The following is an 18,835-nucleotide window of genomic DNA, read 5'->3' on the forward strand; positions in this document are numbered from 1 at the left end:
ACAGGTCCTTCATGACACGCTGCTGTCTGGCCACGCCTCATTTCCCTTTCATCTTATTGACCAATGAGCTTGAAGCATTGAGGCCACGCCCCTATTCTGCATTCTACTGTGGCCCTGGTTAGGCCTCCTCTGTCTCAGTCACACAGCTACGTGGCAGGTGACTGGAGGTGTATAGTTGTCCTCGCCTGGACTGTGCTGATGTGGCCCCAAACCCACCGCCCTACCCGTCCCATGATGTCCGAAGAAACCCTACAGAAAAAATTGGCTAAGGCCAAGGAAAAGGTAAAATGTACCAGGTTGCGGCACCCCAACTCAGCCCCAAGCTCCCTCTGACAGCCAAACTGCTGCCAGAGTCTGTGCCACTCCTGAGGCACACCTGGCTGCCCCTCCCCCAGTGCCTGTGGGCTCCCCACACCCAAATCTTGTGAGCCAGTCAACCCCCCAGGGTGACTTTGAGCTGGTGACTTCTGGGGCTTCCCACTCCGTAGTCCACTCTTACCTCCTGCTACCCGAAACCCGACCTCCCTGGGGTCTTTGGGCTCAAGTCTCCAAGCACCTGGGTGCCCCAGAACCTGCCCTCCACCAGTTGCCCCAGAGTCACTTTGGGCAGGTGACTCCTGCGGCTCCCTGCTCCATACTCGGCCCTCACCTCCCACCGCCCAAAGCCTGACCTCCCTGGGCTCTCTGGGCTTGCGTCTCTAAGGACCTGGGTCCCAATCCTGTGACCCCCCTCCCCAATCTCAAAGTGGCAACTTGGGCATTGCACTCCTGTGTCCCCCCCACTACTCCACCGAGGAGTGGAATGTAGTGATGTCGCAGTCCCTCTAGGAACTGTCATTACTGCAATGAGACCGGTCTCTGGACTTAGGACCCAGTCCCCTAAGTGTTCTTGCCAATTTCAGGTTCCTCTGGTTGCAGCACAGGTTTCCAGCTGGAAGGGGAATGGGGACCATGGGACCTAGGAGACAGAGGTTTCAGGCTGCCTTACTTCCTTAATACAGACATTGACAGTGTGAAAAGCCGACAAGTCCCCCATGAGCTCAACACGTTAACAGTGTCTCTGGGTGGCAATGGGAGAACAGGTTTGGTTTAGTTTTCTCCCAGGCTTCTACTCTCCAGAGAGATTTTAACATTGTTTCTGAGTTCTCCACCTCAGATTTGAATTCTCCATTGTTCTGGGACCAGAGTGCCCCTCAGTCAGTGGTTTCTGGAGTGAGATCTGCCTATCTTCTGTGGAACAGATCTTGGGAAACTGAACTTGACAGCTTGAATCTTCCTCATCTCATCTCCACCTGGGGTACTTTGAGTGCCACAGGATAAACATGGGGCATCTTTCTGAAGCATCAGTTTCCCTTGATTCTACCGAGAGACAAAACATTAATGTACTTAGGGGTGACAGTCACATAGATGTATAAGAGTATACAAGACTTCTCTCTAAAATGAGGGTTGGGTTGTCATCTTTCTGTTAAGTTCCCAGATTTCACAGAAAGGCTGCCTTCTGCCATGAGGATACATTAATATAAATTTTGAGAGGTAGTGGTGCCCTTCCTCACACTAACAGACATGTGAGGATGTATGACTCTAAACCACACAGTGTACAGTTCCTGCCTACTTAATATTTGCTTTTCTACCTCTGCCTCTGGTTTTGGTCCCTGGCAGCTGCTGATTCTTGGTAAAACCCCAGAGGTTGGAGTCGGAAGACTGAGTTTAAGTTCCATTATTGCCTTCTTTTCAGCCATGGTATCAATCCCTCTCAGTCACTAAGTGATTGTGACAACACTTCCTACAGTTGTTGGTGGCATTAAATCAGATGGTCTATAATGGTATTTTGTATAAACGGTAAAGCAAGATGTGACTGTAGGAGCTTATAGTTCTCATGAGTATCACTGCTCTTCCTTTCCACAGTTGAGAGACTATCATCCCCAGACCAGCCCTAGTGTTGGTGCAGGAGCAACTGACACCAAAAAGAAGAAAATAAATAACGGCACTAACCCTGAGACAACCACTTCTGGTGGTTGCCACTCACCTGAGGATGTGAGTCTTGGCTGGCCAGGCTCCTGGGGACAGAGGGCCCAAGGGGTGGTGGAGGGTAATTGAGATTGTGGAAGAACTGCCAGGTACTGGTTAACAATTCTGGGTTTGGGCCGGGCGCGGTGGCTCAAGCCTGTAATCCCAGCACTTTGGGAGGCCGAGGCGGGCGGATCACAAGGTCAGGAGATCGAGACCACAGTGAAACCCCGTCTCTACTAAAAATACAAAAAATTAGCCGGGCGCGGTGGCGGGCGCCTGTAGTCCCAGCTACTCAGGAGGCTGAGGCAGGAGAATGGCGTGAACCCAGGAGGCGGAGCTTGCAGTGAGCCGAGATCGCGCCACTGCACTCCAGCCTGGGCAACAGCGTGAGACTCCGTCTCAAAAAAAAAAAAAAAAAGAATTCTGGGTTTGAATCCTCTCCATCTGCTGGGGATATGATTTAGGGCAAATTGCTTGAGCTCTTTGGGCCTCTCTTTTCGCATCTGTAAAATAGGAGTGGTCTTGTTTTACCTACATTTGTGAAGTTTAAATGAGATTTATCATTGTTGTTTTTATGTTAATCCCTAGTCCAAGGCCTGCTGTAAACTCTCCTTCTTGGGCTTGCATTTCCTAAGGTAGAGATAGAGAGTATCAGAGGTGTCTGTCAGCTCTGAGAGTCTGAGAGTTAAAGGCCCACTAGAATGGAAACCTCAGGGCCAAGGGCTCCTGTCTGCCTTTTCCGTCCTATACTCCCACTGTGAAGAACCGTCCCTGGCCCGTATGTGCTCAGTCAATGTTTGTTGAATGAATGCACCTTTCTAAATCACAAGCTGGCAGAAAAGTGGGCTTTTCTCACACTCCATCTCTGAAGGTTTCTGACTGTCTTTTCTAGAGAATCCAGTTTCAGACTTTGAGTTCTGTGGCTGTCGACAAAACCCAACAAAGACCCAAATCCTTTTTCTTTGGGAGTTGAGGACAGTTTACCAGTTTGTGTTCCCATTGGGTCTAAGAACTTTGCCTTGAAAATCCATCCCTGGCCCCTGCCTACTGCTTCCTGGCCTGGGGAATAGAGTCGAGGGGCCACATTCAGTCACCTTCCTTTGACTGAAACAACAGAACCAAGCTCAGCTGGAAGAAGTAACGTGATTTCTTTGTTTGCTCATGACATGGCTGCTGGGTTTGGGGGACGCTCAGATATAGAGGCCCCAGTCTCGTCTCGCCCACTCCCAGCCTGGGGAAGAAGGCTCAGCCCCCAGATCCCACCCCGTCCCCACAGGGTTCCTGATAACCTGGTCCCATGGGTGGGCCTGTCCTGGGGCAGTGGTGCCATTCTGGGGGCATGTCTCTTGCTGTGCCATCTCTGCCTCCCCCTAGTAAGAGCTCTGTCTTCCTCTTTCTATAGGAAAAGAAGGCAAGCCACCAACATCAGGAAGCCCTAAGGAGGGAGCTAGAGGTGAGTGGACGGTGTGAAGTTCCCCTCCTGTCCTCTGGAGAAGGTTTCTTTGCTTCTCTTTCAGCATTTGCTTGTCTTTTCTCCCAAAGGCCCAGGTTCATACCATACGAATCCTTACATGTGAGAAAACTGAGCTTCAGACGGCACTCTATTACAGCCAGCGTGCTGTCCAGCAGTTGGAAGGTGGGAATCTGGCACCCGGTCATCCTTCAACCTGGCACTTTGACAGGCCTTTATGGGGAGACCTTTGGGCCACATCTGAATGTCTCTCATTCCAGGAGAGTCCAGGGATCTGGTGAGCCGCCTGCATGATTCATGGAAGTTGGCCGGAGAGTTAGAGCGGGCTCTCTCTGCTGTCGCTACACAGAAGAAGAAAGCGGACAGGGTGAGTCCAACTACTTACCCTGTCCCCTGGGAGCCCGGCTTCACAGATGGAGGAGTGAGCCTAAAAGTCCCTTCTGCAAGATGGAGTGTCCTGCCCAGAAGGCAGCATGGCCATTTCTTGCTGCTTTTGTGTGTGGTTGTTAGAGGCCAACTGGTACTGGGTCGGCTGCTGTGGGTGAGTTGGGGGGTGCTGTGGGGAGTGAGCACTGGACATAGAGCTCGCAGGCCAAGTGCCCGCCCTTCCCATACTTGACTTGTTTTACTCTGGCTCATGCCTGTAATGCCAGCACTTTGGGAGGCCGAGGCGGGTGGATCATCTGAGGTCAGGAGTTCAAGACTAGACTGACTGACATGGAGAAACCCCATCTCTACTAAAAATACAATGTTAGCCAGGTGTTGTGGCACATGCCTGTAATCCCAGCTACTCGGCAGGCTGAGGCAGGAGAATCACTTGAACCCGGGAGGCGGAGGTTGTGGTGAGCCTAGATTGCGCCATTGCACTCCAACAAGAGCCAAACTCTGCCTCAAAAAAAAAAAAAAAAAAAAAAAAAAAAAAAAAGAAAAGAAAAAGAAAGAAACAAAACAAAGACAGAAAAACAAATGAGACTGTGGGCTTGGAAGTGCCTTGAGAGCATGTGAGGTGTGACTGGGAGTGGGGAGTGGTGTGTGGAGTGGTCACGGTGGCTGTTGTTCCTGGTCGGCCAGCCGCTCCTCTGCCTGCTCTATCCTGACTTCACCTTTCTCTATTTGCAGTACATCGAGGAGTTAACAAAGGAGAGGGACGCCCTGAGTCTGGAACTGTACAGGAACACGTAGGATGGGGGACGGTGGGATGGGAGGTCTGGGGGTTCGTAGCGTGGGGGGTGTGCTGGGAGGTGGGGGTACAGGTGAGCATGGTGAGAGGCTCATACAGGTTTTCATGTGTGCACAGGGAAGCTCTAGTGCCAGCTGTGCCACTGACTCATGGGGTAGCCTCAGGCAACTCATGTCTTCTCTCTGGCCTGCCACCTGTGATTTTTAATTCCTGGGGTCCCATCCAATGCCACGGTTCTGTGGTTGTGGGGTGAAAGTAGAGGGTTGATCACCACAGCGGTCCTTTCTGTTCTTCGTTCATTCCTTTATCTACTGCCTCTGGTCGTAGCATAACCGATGATGAGCTGAAGGAGAAAAATGCCGAACTACAAGAAAAACTTCGACTTGTAGAATCTGAAAAGTCTGAGATCCAGCTCAATGTAAAGGAGCTAGAAAGGAAGCTGGAGAGGGCCAAGCTCCTGCTGCCACAGGCAAGCGGCTGCAGCCCCGGGGGTTGTGGGATCCCCGTCCGGCTGGGACCATGGTCTAGGGATCAAGCAGGATATGGGGAGTCTCCAGCCAAAAGCTAGAATATTTGGGTCCTTGTTCTGGTCCTGCCATAGAATCCTCTAGAGTGTGCTAAAAATCTACAAATTGGGGCCCTGCCTGGGAAATCAGAATCTCAGAGTAGGGCTTGACAAAATATTTTATAGGATCAGAGATAAAAAAACCATTGTTTTATAGATTACATTTATATGGGTAGCTCATGAGTCTGTTTCCTTCTGAGGTTCAAACCAACACTTTCACTGTTCCAGCAGCAGCTGCAGGAGGAGGCTGACCACCTGGGTAAGGAGCTGCAGAGTGTGTCCGCGAAGCTCCAAGCCCAGGTGGAAGAGAACGAGTTGTGGAACCGCCTGTACCAGCAACAGGAAGAGAAGATGTGGAAGCAGGAGGAGAAGATACGGGAGCAGGAAGAGAAGATACGGGAGCAGGAGGAGAAGATGCGGAGGCAGGAGGAGAAGATGCGGAGGCAGGAGGAGATGATGCGGGAGAAGGAGGAGAAGATGCGGGTTAAGGAGGAGAACATGCGTGAGCAGGAGGAGAAGATACGGGAGCAGGAGGAGAAGATGCAGAGGCAGGAGGAGAAGATGCGGAGGCAGGAGGAGATGATGCGGGAGAAGGAGGAGAAGATGCGGGAGCAGGAGGAGAAGATGTGGGAGCAGGAGGAGAAGATGTGGAGGCAGGAGGAGAAGATGCACGAGCAGGAGCAGAAGATGTGGAGGCAGGAGAAGAAAATGCATGATCAGGAGGAGAAGATGCAGTGGCAGGAGGAGATGATATGGGAGAAGGAGGAAAAGATACGGGAGCAGGAGGAGAAGATGTGGAGGCAGGAGGAGAAGATGCGGGAGAAGGAGGAGAAGATGGGGAGGCAGGAGGAGAAGATGCGGGAGCAGGAAACGAGGCTGTGGCAGCAGGAGGAGAAGATGCAGAAGCAGGAGGTGAGGCTGCAGAAGCTGGAGGAGAGGCTGGTGGAGCTGGGGCGGAAGGCCGAGCTCTGGGGGAGCAGGCGGAGGTGGGTGCAAACCCTGGAGATCATACAGAGCGACCTCACCACAACTTAGCAGATGGTGGTTGGCTCCCTCTGCTTTTCCACCAGTCTGTGGCCTACAGCTTCAATGGTGGGAAGAAGGGTGTGAGATTTGAGGCTGGGGAGGGAGGCATGGGCCTCTAGGCAAGGGAGGCAGTCACTTAGACCTGGAGGAAGGGGCTAGGAGCCAGGGGCCTGGGCAGGCGACAGAGCCCCACAGTGCCCTGGCTACCCCGTTTATTGTCCCAGAATCTGGAAGCCAGCCACTGCCTACCCTGACACCTATCCTGCAGGTGGAGCTGAAGAGCCAAGAGGCTCAGAGTCTGCAGCAGCAGCAAGACCATTCCCTGGGTCCCCTGCAGCAGTACGTGGCCGCCTATTAGCAACTGGCCTCTGAGAAGGAGGCTCTGCCCAGCTGCAGCAGCAGGAAGCTCAGGGCAAAGCGGTGGCCGAGATGGCCCCCCGATAGTTGCAGGAGACCCAGTTAAGGGAGTTGATGAGGGCCGGGCCCAGAGCGGGGTGACCTAGCAGCCTCCGTGCCTTCTCACTCTCTTTCCTGGCCCCTTAGGAGCACCTGGAAGCTGCCATCCAGCAGAACAAGCAGCTACACACCGAGCTGAGCCTCATGGCTCTCCCTGGGGAAGGTATGGGAGACCACTTAGAGGAAGAGGAGAGAGCCCCAGGAAGAGGGGGGGGGGACTGTTAGCAGCGTAGGATTGAGGAGTTGCAGGAGACTTTTAGAACAACTGGTCATTATGCCGACCGGGTATCCGCACTAAGTTCGGCATAGATATGGCGACCTCCTGGGAGTGGGGGAACACCAGGGTTGCCTATGAATGGGGGAACTGGCCCAGGGCAGAAATGGAGCATGTCAGAACTCCCGTGTTGATTGGTAGTGGGACGGCACCTGGGCAACGTAGGGAGACGTTGGCTCTTCAAAAAAATAAAAGTAAAGAACAGCTGCTGATTTCCCTCTGGGGAGGGGCTGGCCCAGGGTTGCACAGTGAGGGTGGGGGCAGAGGTGGGCCCATTGTTACCTCCCTTGTTGGGTTGTCTGAGGAGCCCTCTGGCCACTCCCCACAGGAGATGCACTGGACAGGGAGGAGGTGGAGGAGGAGGAGGCACCTCAGCCCATGCCAAGCATCCCAGAGGAACTGGAGAGCCGGGAGGCCACGGTGAGCCTGACTCTGCCTACCCCAGCTTTGCCGTCTCCCTTGGTGGCCCCTCCCAGACCCCCTTAGCTCTTGGTTTCCCGCCTTCTCATTTCTCCGGACCCTCTAAGTCATGCAGCATCTCTGCGGGGGTGGGTGTGGAGGTGGGTGTGGGCACGGGTGTGGCGACTGAGCACCTTTCCCTCCAGGTGGAGCTGGTGTTTCCGCTTGTGAGCGACCGTAACCAGGGACGTGGCGGATTGCGGGCAGCTGCCCAGAACCCTGCGGAAGAGTCTGCACCAGGGACCCCGGTCCCTCAGGAGCTCGGGGCTGCCAACAAGCAGGGTGGTGAGTAGAGCCCTTGGGCGAGGGGGGCAGGCAGGAGCAGGGGAGGGCTCGCACGGTGCTCAGTTTCCTGCCTTTCTCCCTCCAAAGATCTCTACAGCAAGCCCTGCCTGCCATTCTTCTACCGCGCACATGACAAGAAGGCAAAAATAATAAACATCTAAAAGCCGGCAGCGAGGCCTGCAGAAGAGTCAGCTGCCATGTGACTGTTTACAATATAGTCAGAACACAAACCTGAAAAAAAAAAAAGAAAAGAAAATTTATTTATTTTAAATTGTGGCAAAATACTGGCCAGGCACGGTGGCTCACACCTGTAATCCCAGCAATTTGGGAGGCTGAGATGAATGGACCACCTGAGGTCAGGAGTTCCAGACCAGCCTGGCCAATACAAAAATTAGCCGGGCATGGTGGCGCATGCCTGTAATCCCAGCTACTTGGGAGGCTGAGGCAGGAGAATCGCTTGAACCCGGGAGGTAGAGGTTGCAGTGAGCTGAGATCGTGCCACTGCACTCAAGCCTGGGTGACACAGCGAGACTCCGTCTCCAAAAAAAAAAAAAAAAAAGTTTCTTGCTTATCTTCCTTACATGTGTGTTTCTATTGTTTTTGGGTTTTTGTTTTTGTTTTCCTTGTTCTTTCTCATTTAGTCTTGTCTTACGGTGTTCCTAGTAAACTTTTATCTGCCTCCAGAGAGTATTGACTTTGACTTTATGGCACACAATTGGAGTAAGCGCAGATCACCTTCATCGAGTTTGGGACTAAGCTGGTTCAAAGCAGGCTTTAGTCTTTGTGATGGCTGGTCTACTTTTTATTCATTTGGACTCCTAGGGGTGACCCTTCCAGGGTCCCCACCAAGGTCCCATCTCCTTACTGGGACCCAAATTCTCATTAGGTCAGTTCAACCCTGTGAGTGCCAAACATTCAGCTAGGCTCTCCAGCCTCTTAACTACCACTTCAGACTCAGTTTCTTAACCTCTTAGCCCTCTGTTGTTTACCAGTCACCAAATGTGGGAAAAGCAGTACAGACTGTCAGGGTCACCTCCTAGGCCTGGTCACTCAAGTCCTGGCTGAGGTCTCCAATTACCTTCAAACAGTTGTTTTTGGTGGGGGGCACATTTTTGTCCGGGCTTTTAAACTGCTCTTGTAGGGAGGCTAATCTATAACAAGCTACTCTGCCTTCAGTGAAAACCTTCATGTCTTTTTTTTTTTTTTTTTTTTTCTGAGATGCAGTCCCGCTGTTGCCCAGGCTCTAGTGCAGTGGCAGGATCTCGGCTCACTGTAACCTCTGCCTCCTGGGTTCAAGCAATTCTCCTGCCGCAGCCTCCTGAGTAGCTGGCATTACAGGCGTATGTCACCATAGCTGGCTAATTTTTATATTTTTAATAGAGACAGGACTTCACCATGTTTTCCAGGCTGGTCTCGAGCTCCTGACTCAGGTGATCTACCCGCCTTGGCCTCCCAAAGTTCTGGGATTACAGGCGTGAGCCACTGCGTCCAGCCCATCTGTCTTTTAAAAAATGTTTTTAATTTGAAGTATAATTTACATTCAGTAAAATGCACAGATCTGCTTTACATTTTGATGAGTTTTAACAAATGCATTACCCATATAACCCACCTCCTTTGAAGATATAGAACATTCCTATCATCCAGAAAGTTCTCCTGTGCTTTAACCCTGTCCGGCACTCCCCCAGCAGCTGATGAACGTGCTGAGGACATTGGTACAGGATTCTGGCCTCCCCAAAAGAGCTGCTTTGAGAAGCCTGCTTGCCTTACCCAGCACTAAGTCCCTGCCTGCTCTCTCAAAATTTCCATCTTTAAACTGGTTGTACCTATAACCCTCCCTCATCAAGTCAATAGATAAACAAACCCTGAAAAAAACCACCCCTTCCTGGCCCAGCAGCCACAGCCTAATCTTTCCTGTATCCGCAACTATCAGACATGTCACTCGCCTGCTGGTTCACCCTCACTAGGGTGGCAGCTGTACAGGAGCAGCTGGGCTGACCCGTTAAGCAAGAAGCCAATAGCTGGACAGTGACACTCAGACCCCAGCCTGGGTGAGCCTGGCTGAAAGCCCCCTTCTTTCTGGTCTGACTGTGGAGAGAGGGGGCGGAGCATCCACAACTCTACTACCCTCCGCATCCTTCAGCTGTGCTTCCTCCTGGGAGACGGAGCTGTTCATTTATTTGGCCAAAACTTTCTTGAGGGCTGTAGGTGTGTGGGGGCCACTGTGCTAGAGAGAGAGGCTGGTGTGTCAGAAGGCAGCCACCTGGCCAGAGGAGGGTCAACCCCCTTGGTGTCCTCCTTCCCCTGGCTGGACACAGCGCCCTGCACTCTCCACATGTGACTGCTCCCCTCAGAGCCGCTTCCAGGGGAGGGGTTCTAACCCTGTGGGTGGGGACACTGTGTTAGTTTACAGTGGGCCATGGCTCCCTCTGACATCTCCAACTCAGAGGCAGTGGAGAGAAGATGAGAAATTCCCTGCACCTCCTCCCTCAGCACCCACCTCTGCACACATCCACATATGGAGACCCTGACGGTGGTCCCTGGGAGTGCCGCCATCTGCGCCTCCTTTCCATGCCTGCAGCAGCCATGCCCACTCTCCAGACCCTCACCCACCTGGCTCAGTAGAGGCTGCACTGCCTGGGGTCCTGCCCCTACACCTGGGCCTCTGTACCCATCAGTTCCCCCAGTCTGGTTCTTATTTCCCCCAACAAGTAGGGAGCCTGTAAGGTCACCTGCTGAGCAAGCTGGGGGAGAGAGTAGGGTGGGACTGGGAGGATGAGGAGGAGAAGCTTATGGTCGTGCTGGAGACTCAGCGGAGCAGAGTCTATGCAGACCCGTTGGCTGTCTAGCCAGTGCTGATCCTGCTCTCACCCTCGTTTCTTCTTTAACAAAACCATGACCTCATTAAATATTGGAAACCTATAAACCTCATGGACCCTCCTTCAGCCTCCCCGCCATGTATTGGTGAGTCTAAGTCAACTCTAGTCATTTCATTCCTCTGGACACTGATTGCCTGGGGCTTGGGCATGAGCTGCCTCTTCACCTGAGCCTGAGCCACACGTGTCCTCTGCACCTACCAACTGATGCACTGGGCCAGGGACAGCTCCGTCTCGATGGAGATGAGCTGTGAGGAGCTGGTGGCTGGGTGGATCACGTTGTTGTAACGGGTTTTGTTCAGAGGGTCATCCATCAGCTTCTGCTCGGCATGGACCATGCAGCAGTCCCCTGGCTAAACACACAGACATGCTGGGCCCTTGAGCAGCTGTCCCCCACTGCAGCTGACAGCTATGAACTGGGAGCTGAGAGGGCCAGGGAGCACAGGCACCCCGAGGGCCAGCTGAAGCAGTGAAGGCGGTGGCGGGCCTGGCTCTCCCTGGGGGCTTCAAATGACATTCATGACAGAGCTCAGCTACCTCCTCCCATGCCTCACCTCTTCCTCCTCCTCCTCCTCCCTGATCAATGAACAGCATCCCACGCTCCACACATCTGATACAAAACTGGGTGTCTCTTCCAGACTCCTCCCTTGGTTCATTCAAGTGGCCACCAAGTCCTGTCTGTCCTCCCATCTCCACGGCTACAGCCATGTCCCTGCCTCCCCTGCCCTGTCCACCTTCTGTTCTCTCCACCCGCACTCTGTCCCCACCATCCATGTGCCATACAGTGGCAGACTGGTCTTTCTACAGCACACTGGACTAGCGCCCTTCCCTGCCCACAGCTCTCAGAGCTGGAGGTGGAGTTGAGACTCATGGTTTGACATTCAGAGCTCTTTTCCCCTCGGCACTGGCTTATCCAGAGTGCTCACAGTGCAGGGCAGTTATGAATTTACCGTTTATGAAGAACTTGCCACATACTATTAGTGGTTTTTGAATCATGTCAGAATCACCCGGATGCCTGTGTAAATGTAAGTTCCCAGGCTTCATTCTCGGAGATTCCAGTCCTGTGAGCCTAGGGTGGGGCCCGGAAATCTCTATGGGGTGGTGCAGGCTGCCCCAGGACCACACCTAAGAAACACTGCAACTCCCCACACACTTCCAAGTCCCCAAATACGTAGGCAGGCATCTCATCTCCATAGAACAGGTAGGGAAACTGAGGTCCAGAGTGGGGAAAGAAATGGCACAGGGTCAGCCAGCAAGTAGTAGCAGAGCCACGACACACCCACTGCCTGCAGACACCATCTCTGATGACAGCTCCCCCTCCCTACAGGAACCTTGCCCACCCCCACCCCTACCTCCTGCTGCCCCTATGGTGGGTCTCTGTCCAAGGAAGATGTAGCCCTGGTCCTCTAGGCTGACTAGGGCTCAGAGGAAATGCTTGGCCCAGAGTGTAGGAGCTAGAAGGGTTCTTGGAATTCAGGTGAGGAAATTGAGGCCCAAAGAAGGGAGTCCTCAGATTTAAACTCTGTCTGGAGAAGGTCTGGGTCCCCTTCCTGAGTGGTAGGTTTGGCTTCACCAGCCCGGCCCTCAGTCAAGCTGTCTGTCCAGGCCCGCCACACCTTGGGGTGGGTGACCAGAGGCGGTGGTGCCATAAAACACGTTTCCTGGGAGATCCACCCCCAAAGCTCAAACATACCAGGGCTGGTGATTTGGGCACGCCCCCTTCCCTCTCAGCCCGGTTTCCCCATCTCTACAATAGCTGTGTTGGAGGAGACTTCTCTCTGAGACTGAGCTGCAGAGGTTCTCCCGGGTGCCTACACCGCCCAGGTTGCTGGCTCCTCTGTGCCCACTCTTCAAGACAGTCAGCTCTTAGGTGAGGAAGGAGCCTCAGCCCTATCGGAAATGGGGGCCGGTGCACCCCCAGCCTCCCAGACTGCTGGGGATGACCTGGGCTGCCTGCAAAGCCAGTAGCACTGCTGCCCAGGCCACAGACACCCACCAGGGAAGGTGGCCCTGGCCCTTACAGCAGCTCTGAGAAGAGGCAGCCCCCAGTCCAAACCTCGCTGAGTCACCCACACCTTCCCTCAGCTCAAAGAGGCTTTTAGGACATGCATCATCTCAAGTTCATACCCATGGGGTTGCTGAAAGAAAGGACAGTGTGGTATGAGCTGGTGCGAGGGAGGGCTGCTCTCTGCAGACTTTGCAGGGAGGGCACTTAGGAAAAAGGACAAATCGGGGAGGGTAACTAGCTCAGGGTTAAAGGGAGCGGATAGGGCTAGAGTGGGCTGGCCTCGTTGTCCTCCTTGGGCCTCCCAGCCTGGGCTCAGATGATTCAAGGGAGCAAGCACCTCCCTCTCCCAGCCAGGGAGTTCTCGCCACGTTTTGGAATCAGTACCATTCCCTTATGGGCTGGAGGGCAGCCACTACTTCCAGACCTGGCTGGAACTGCTGCCTCAATTCTGGATCCAAAAGGGCCCCTGGCAGCTTCTCCATCTCCCTCCCAGTCCAGCCTCACTTCCTCCCCCGTGAGGGCCCCAATAGCAAATCTGACAACTGGAGGAACAAGGCAGGAAGGGCAGGGTCTGAGGGAGTGACCACCTTCAAAGGGCCGCTCGGCCACCTTCTCTCCAGGACTCTCAGGCTTGCTTTCATATCGCTCCCTCGACATCCTTTTGCTATAATCTGGCTTGTAGACAGACAGATGGTCTTTAAAAACAACAACACTGTTGACGTGAAGCAGATGTCCCCTTTGGGATAGTTTGGAGAAGTTAGGGTTGAGGGCATCCTCTCTTCTGCAGACCGCGGCAGTAATAGGTGAGATGTATAAAGTAAATAAAGGCTGGGCATGGTGGCTCACACTTGTAATCCCAGCACTTTGGGAGGCCAAGGTAGGCGGATCACCTGAGATCAGGAATTCAAGACCAGCCTGGCCAACATGGCGAAAATCCGTCTTTACTAAAACTACAAAAATTAGCCAGGCATAGTGGCGAACGCCTATCGTCCCAGCTACTCAGGAGGCTGAGGCAGGGGAATCAGTTGAACCCGGGTGGCTGAGGTTGCAGTGAATGGAGATCTCATCACTGCATTCCAGCCGAGGTGACAGAGTGAGACTCCATCTCAATAAATAAAAATTTAAAATTTCGTAAATAAAAAGGACATACCCAGTCTGAAAAATAAGTTAATCTTTATCTCCATGAATGAAAAGCAGAAAAGAATACAAAGTGGTTGGAGGCCAAACAGCCTGGACCCTGCAGGGCTTTGGAAACCAAAACGGTGACAGGTCCTTTGGGATAAAGGAATCAAATGACTCCTAGCTGGAAGCTGGGAGGTTGGGTGGACCCCAGTACTTGAAAGGATGCTGGTCGGGCGTGGTGGTTCATGCCGGTAATCCCGGCACTTTGGGAGGCTGATGTGGGTGGATCACCTGAGCTCAAGAGTTGGAGACCAGCCTGGCCAACATGGTGAAACCTCATCTCTAAAATACATAAAAGTTAGCCGGGTGTGGTGGCATGCACCTGTAATCCCAGCTATTTGGGAGGCTGAGGCAGGAGAATCCCTTGAACCTGGGAGGCAGAGGTTGCAGTGAGCTGAGATCACACCACTACACTCCAGCCTGGGTGACAAGACTCCATCTCAAACAAACAAACAAACACAAGTGTGCTGGAGGGTGGGGAGTCCGCTGCTGATCTGTGGTCTGTGTCCCTGGCTTTATGGGATGTATACCTCCCCAGTATCCCCAGGACAGGAGCTCGCAAATGCTGTAAAACCTGGAGGCCACTGCAAAACTGTCAACATCAGACTAGCAAAGGTGATAGGGTGAAATAGGTTTTTACAAAAGTTTGACAAGTTTTTTTTAAATAAAAAAAAGAAGAGTGATCTAATTATCTATAGAGAATAATATAATATTGGTACAAAACTGGAACAAGGATGTACAAGGACAGTTCATGGTAGAACAGTCTGAATGACGAGTCTTTGTCACAGGGAGAGGGCACAGGGCAGTGCTTAGCGCCCGGCCTGTGGAGCCAGGCAATCCGGATTTGTACTCCTGCTGCCACTGCTTATCTTCCCTGTGACCTTAGGGAAAATGACTTGCCTTCACTGTGCCTTAACTCCCTCGTAGATAAAGGGGGTAATAACCTCTACAAGAAGCCTTCTAGGATGAAATGAAATAATTTAAGGAAAGTAACTTAACAATGTCCACAACATAGAAAACTAAATAGATGTTAGCTGTTATTAACTTTTATGAACATGAATTCCAAAATTTTAAATACAATAATACCAAGTCAAATGCAGCAATGTACACACACACACAATGCATCGTGGTGAATTAGGTTTTATTACAATAATGCAGGGACAGAGTCAACATCAGATATTGCAATCTTAGCAAGCTAGCTTCCTTTTTTTTTTTTTTTTTTTTTAAAGACAAGGTGTCACTGTCACCGAGGTTGGGTTGCAGTGTCAACATCTTGGCTCACTGCAACCTCCACCTCGCCAGCTCAAACAATCCTCCCCACAGCCTTCCAAAGTGCTGAGTTTACAGGTGTGCGCCCCCACACCCAGCCCTATCTTCCTTAATGTAAAGCAATTATCATACTTAATAGTAAAATTTTAGAAGCACTTTTCATCAAAGTTAGGATGCAGACAAGGGTACTTTCTATCACTGTCTCTATTGAACATGGCACTGGAGGTCCTAGGTAATGCATTAGGCTAATACATATGAAATTGCCATTTTTTTAGCTTATGGAGTGCAGTGGCATGCATTGGCACAACATCAGAAATGTATGTAATTCAACCGACAATAGAAATAAATTGGCCGGGCGAGATGGCTCATGCCTGTAATCCCAGCATTTTGGCAGGCCAAGGCAGGCAGATCACCTGAGGTCAGGAGTTGGAGATCAGCCTGGCCAAAATGATGAAACCCCATCTCTACTAAAAAAAAAAAATACAAAAATTAGACAGCTGTGGTGGCGGGTGCCTGTAATCCCAGTTATTCAGGAGGCTGAGGCAGGAGAATCTCAAACTTGGGAGGTGGAGATTGCAGTGACCCAAGATTGTTCCACTGCACTCCAGCCTGGGCAACAGAACGAGGCTCTGTCTCTCTCTCTCTCACACACACACACACACACACACACACACAAAGGAAAAGAAAGAAAGAGATGAAGGAAATAAAATTTTTAAATTGGAAAGAAAAATCTACCTGTATTTTCAGACCATATGATTGTCTATGCAGAAAATCCAGAAGAATATACAGATAAGTTATTAAGACTAGTAAGAGAGTTAGCAAGGTTTTTGAATTCAAGATCCACTTAAAAAACTATTAGCGTTCCCATACATCAGTAATAACAAATTAGAAAATGTAATAGAAAAAGAGATTCTATTCGCAATAGCAACAAAACCCTGACAAGGTATCTAGCAAAATATACACAAGGCCTTTCATGAAGAGTATTGCCGTAGCCTGAATGTGTCTCCCAAAATTCAAGTGTTAAAACTTAATTCCCAAGATGACAGTACTAAGAAGTGGGGCCTTTGAGAAGTGATGAAGACATAAGGGCAAGCCCTCATGCATGAGATTAGTGCCTTATAAAAGGGCTTGGGGGTGGTGGTAAGTCTGTCCCTTCTGCCTCATGGGAACATAGCATTTGTCTGCTCCAGAGGAAGCAGCATTCAAGGTACCATCCTGGAAGCAGAGACCAGGCCCTCACTAGACACAGTGTCTGCTGGAATCTTGATCTTGTTCTTCCCAACCTCCACAACCTCCAGAACTGAGAAAATAAACTTCTGCTCTGTGTGAATCACCCAGTCTCAGGTGTTTTGGTATAGCACTACAAAGGGACTAAGACAAATATAAAACTTCCCCAGGGACTTAAAGGAAGAACTGACTAAATTGAAATATATGCCATATATATTATGAGTCGTAGGACTCAATGCTATAAACATACTACTCAATGAATTAATCTATATATTCAAGAAATTCCCACACAATCCAAATAGAATTTTTTTTTGTAGAACTCGACAGGCTGATCCTAAAATTCATATAGTCATTGAGGGGCCAAGAATAGTGTAGCAGGTCTGGCGGACGTGGTGGCTCACACCTGTAATCCCAGTACTTTGGGAAGTCAAGACGGGAGGATGGCTTAAACCCAGCTCTTCAAGACCAGCCTAGGCAACATAGCAAGACATTGTCTCAAAATACTAAAAATAAGTAAATAAATAAAAAAAAGGTTAAGTATGCACATTTTTTGGTGAATTTCAATTTTATAGTGTTTTTTTGTTTTTTTTTTTCGAGACAGGGTCTTGCTCTGTCACCCAGGCTGGAGTGCAGTGGTGCCATCTTGGTTCACTGCAAACTCTGCACGGGCTCGAACAATCCTCCCACCTCACTCTTCGGAGTAGCTGGGACCACAGGTATGTGCCACCACACCTGATTAATTTTTGTATTGTTTTGTAGAGACAGGGATTTTCCATGTTTCCCAGGTTGGTCTCAAACTCATCCACCTGCCTTGGCCTTCCTAAGTAAGATCACAGGCATGGGCCACTGTGCCCGGTCTAGTGTTTTTTGTTTTTTTTTTTTTAAACCAAAGAAATGATGAAGCCTCAGGAGCAAAAGTTGATCCACAAGTAAATTTTATTGGTAATGTTTTTGTGTGGACCTTACGCAGAGGGAAAATTAGTCTGCATTATGGTGTATCCAGACTAAATGACTGATATTAAAATGAAATTATCCTTAGGATTTGCAATCTTCGAGAAAACTCTTTCATGTTTATGCTTTTGGGTTACAAATTGTCTTCATTTACATTTCAGAACAGTGAGTCACAGAGGGATTAAGTAACTTCCTCAAGATCTTACAAGTCTTTGATTTGAACCCAGTCTTTCAACTCTGCGGAACTCAGAGTCACTCTTATTTGGAAAAACTTTTTAACTGATGTGGATCCTCTAATATGGGCTTCCTATTATTCATTCTCTGTGAGTCCTAAAGTTTTGCAAGCAGGTAGAATTCATTTTGCCAATTATGGGATTTTTCCCTCAGTTGCAGTCAAGTTTCATAAAACTATAACCATTTATCTTTAATTAGAAAAATTTTTTGAGAAAAGGTTTTGCTCTGTTGCTCAGACGGTAGTCCAGTGGCACAGTAATAGCTCACTGTGCTTTGAACTCCTGGGCTCAAGGGATCCTCCGCCTCAGCCTCCCAAGTATCTGGGACTACAAGTGCATACCATCACCTCTGGCTAATTTTGTTAAAAGATTTTGTAGAGATAGGGTCTTGCTGTGTTGCCCAGGCTGGCCTCAAACTCCTGGCCTCAAGCAATCCTTCCTCCTTGGTCTCCCAAAGTGCTGAGATTCCAGGTGCCAGCCACTGCACCTGGCCAAAACTATAACTTTGAGACCATAGATGGAGATGAGGGAAGGAATTTGGCAGGAATGGGGATGTGTATTATCTGTGGCATAAGGAAACTTTACAGAACTAGGGTCAAAAGTATACTTTCTAGTTCTTTCCCATGGCTTTTCACTTTGATGTAGTCCTTATCAAGCAACTGAGGTTTTATATATGTCCTCTGATTCTTAGAACATGAAGGTGTAGTATTCAAGTTTGGTCCTTTGAAACCATAAATTTTGTGAAAAAAAATAAGAAAATTGAAAAATTTCCTCAGCAAATACATATTGATCATCTGTTATAGAGTCATGAGAAGTGGTTCTGTTGAACATGTTTATTTGATCAGATTCCAACCCTAAACCAGGCATAGAATGGAAACCATGAAGAAAGGATGAAATAACTTCTGAATGTTTGAAAAAGTGTACTTAAAAATAAATACCAGGGTTTTTTGTTGTTGTTGTTGTTTGCTTTTTTTTTTTTTTTTTTTTTTTTTTTTTTGAGACAGGGTCTCACTCTGTCACCCAGGCTGGAGTGTGGTGGTGCAATCTCACCTCATTGCAAACTTGACCTCCCCAGCTCAGGTGATCTCCCACCTCAGCCTCCCAAGTAGCTGGGACTACAGGCGCATGTCACCATGACCAGCTAATGTTTTGTATTTTTTGTAGAGACACGGTTTCACCATGTTGCCCAGGCTGGTCTAGAACTCCTGACCTTAAGCCATCCTCCCCACCTCAGTCTCCCAAAGTGCTAGGATTACAGGCATGAGTCACCATGCCTGGCTGAAAATACCAGGTTTTTAAGTATCAGCACTACCTCTTCAATCTTTTCTATTACTATGTTGTCCTCAATGGTATTTTTTATTTAATT

General features: G+C 50.1%; 1 protein-coding gene across 3 annotated transcripts in view; it reads left to right on the forward strand.

The window, feature by feature from the left end:
• Positions 1–18,835, forward strand: part of LOC139355505 (golgin subfamily A member 6-like protein 25) — a 30,686-nt gene continuing 11,851 nt past the window's right edge. Inside the window, exons 1-12 of one of the 3 annotated variants that reach the window (XM_071067286.1) lie at positions 4–282; positions 1,906–2,034; positions 3,413–3,463; positions 3,553–3,646; positions 3,742–3,848; positions 4,601–4,659; positions 4,989–5,130; positions 5,458–6,138; positions 6,796–6,871; positions 7,311–7,402; positions 7,588–7,726; positions 7,814–8,434. In XM_071067286.1, coding sequence (XP_070923387.1) covers positions 199–282; positions 1,906–2,034; positions 3,413–3,463; positions 3,553–3,646; positions 3,742–3,848; positions 4,601–4,659; positions 4,989–5,130; positions 5,458–6,138; positions 6,796–6,871; positions 7,311–7,402; positions 7,588–7,726; positions 7,814–7,887 — 1,728 coding nt within the window. In that variant the 5' untranslated portion in view covers positions 4–198 and the 3' untranslated portion in view covers positions 7,888–8,434. Of the gene's footprint in view, positions 283–1,905; positions 2,035–3,412; positions 3,464–3,552; positions 3,647–3,741; positions 3,849–4,600; positions 4,660–4,988; positions 5,131–5,457; positions 6,139–6,795; positions 6,872–7,310; positions 7,403–7,587; positions 7,727–7,813; positions 8,435–18,835 lie in introns of those variants that run through there. The other 2 variants (XM_071067284.1, XM_071067285.1) reach the window with 2 other exon arrangements.

Source organism: Macaca nemestrina, chromosome 7 (assembly GCF_043159975.1).
Source record: "Macaca nemestrina isolate mMacNem1 chromosome 7, mMacNem.hap1, whole genome shotgun sequence".
In the NCBI taxonomy this organism is placed as follows: Eukaryota; Metazoa; Chordata; class Mammalia; order Primates; family Cercopithecidae; genus Macaca; species Macaca nemestrina.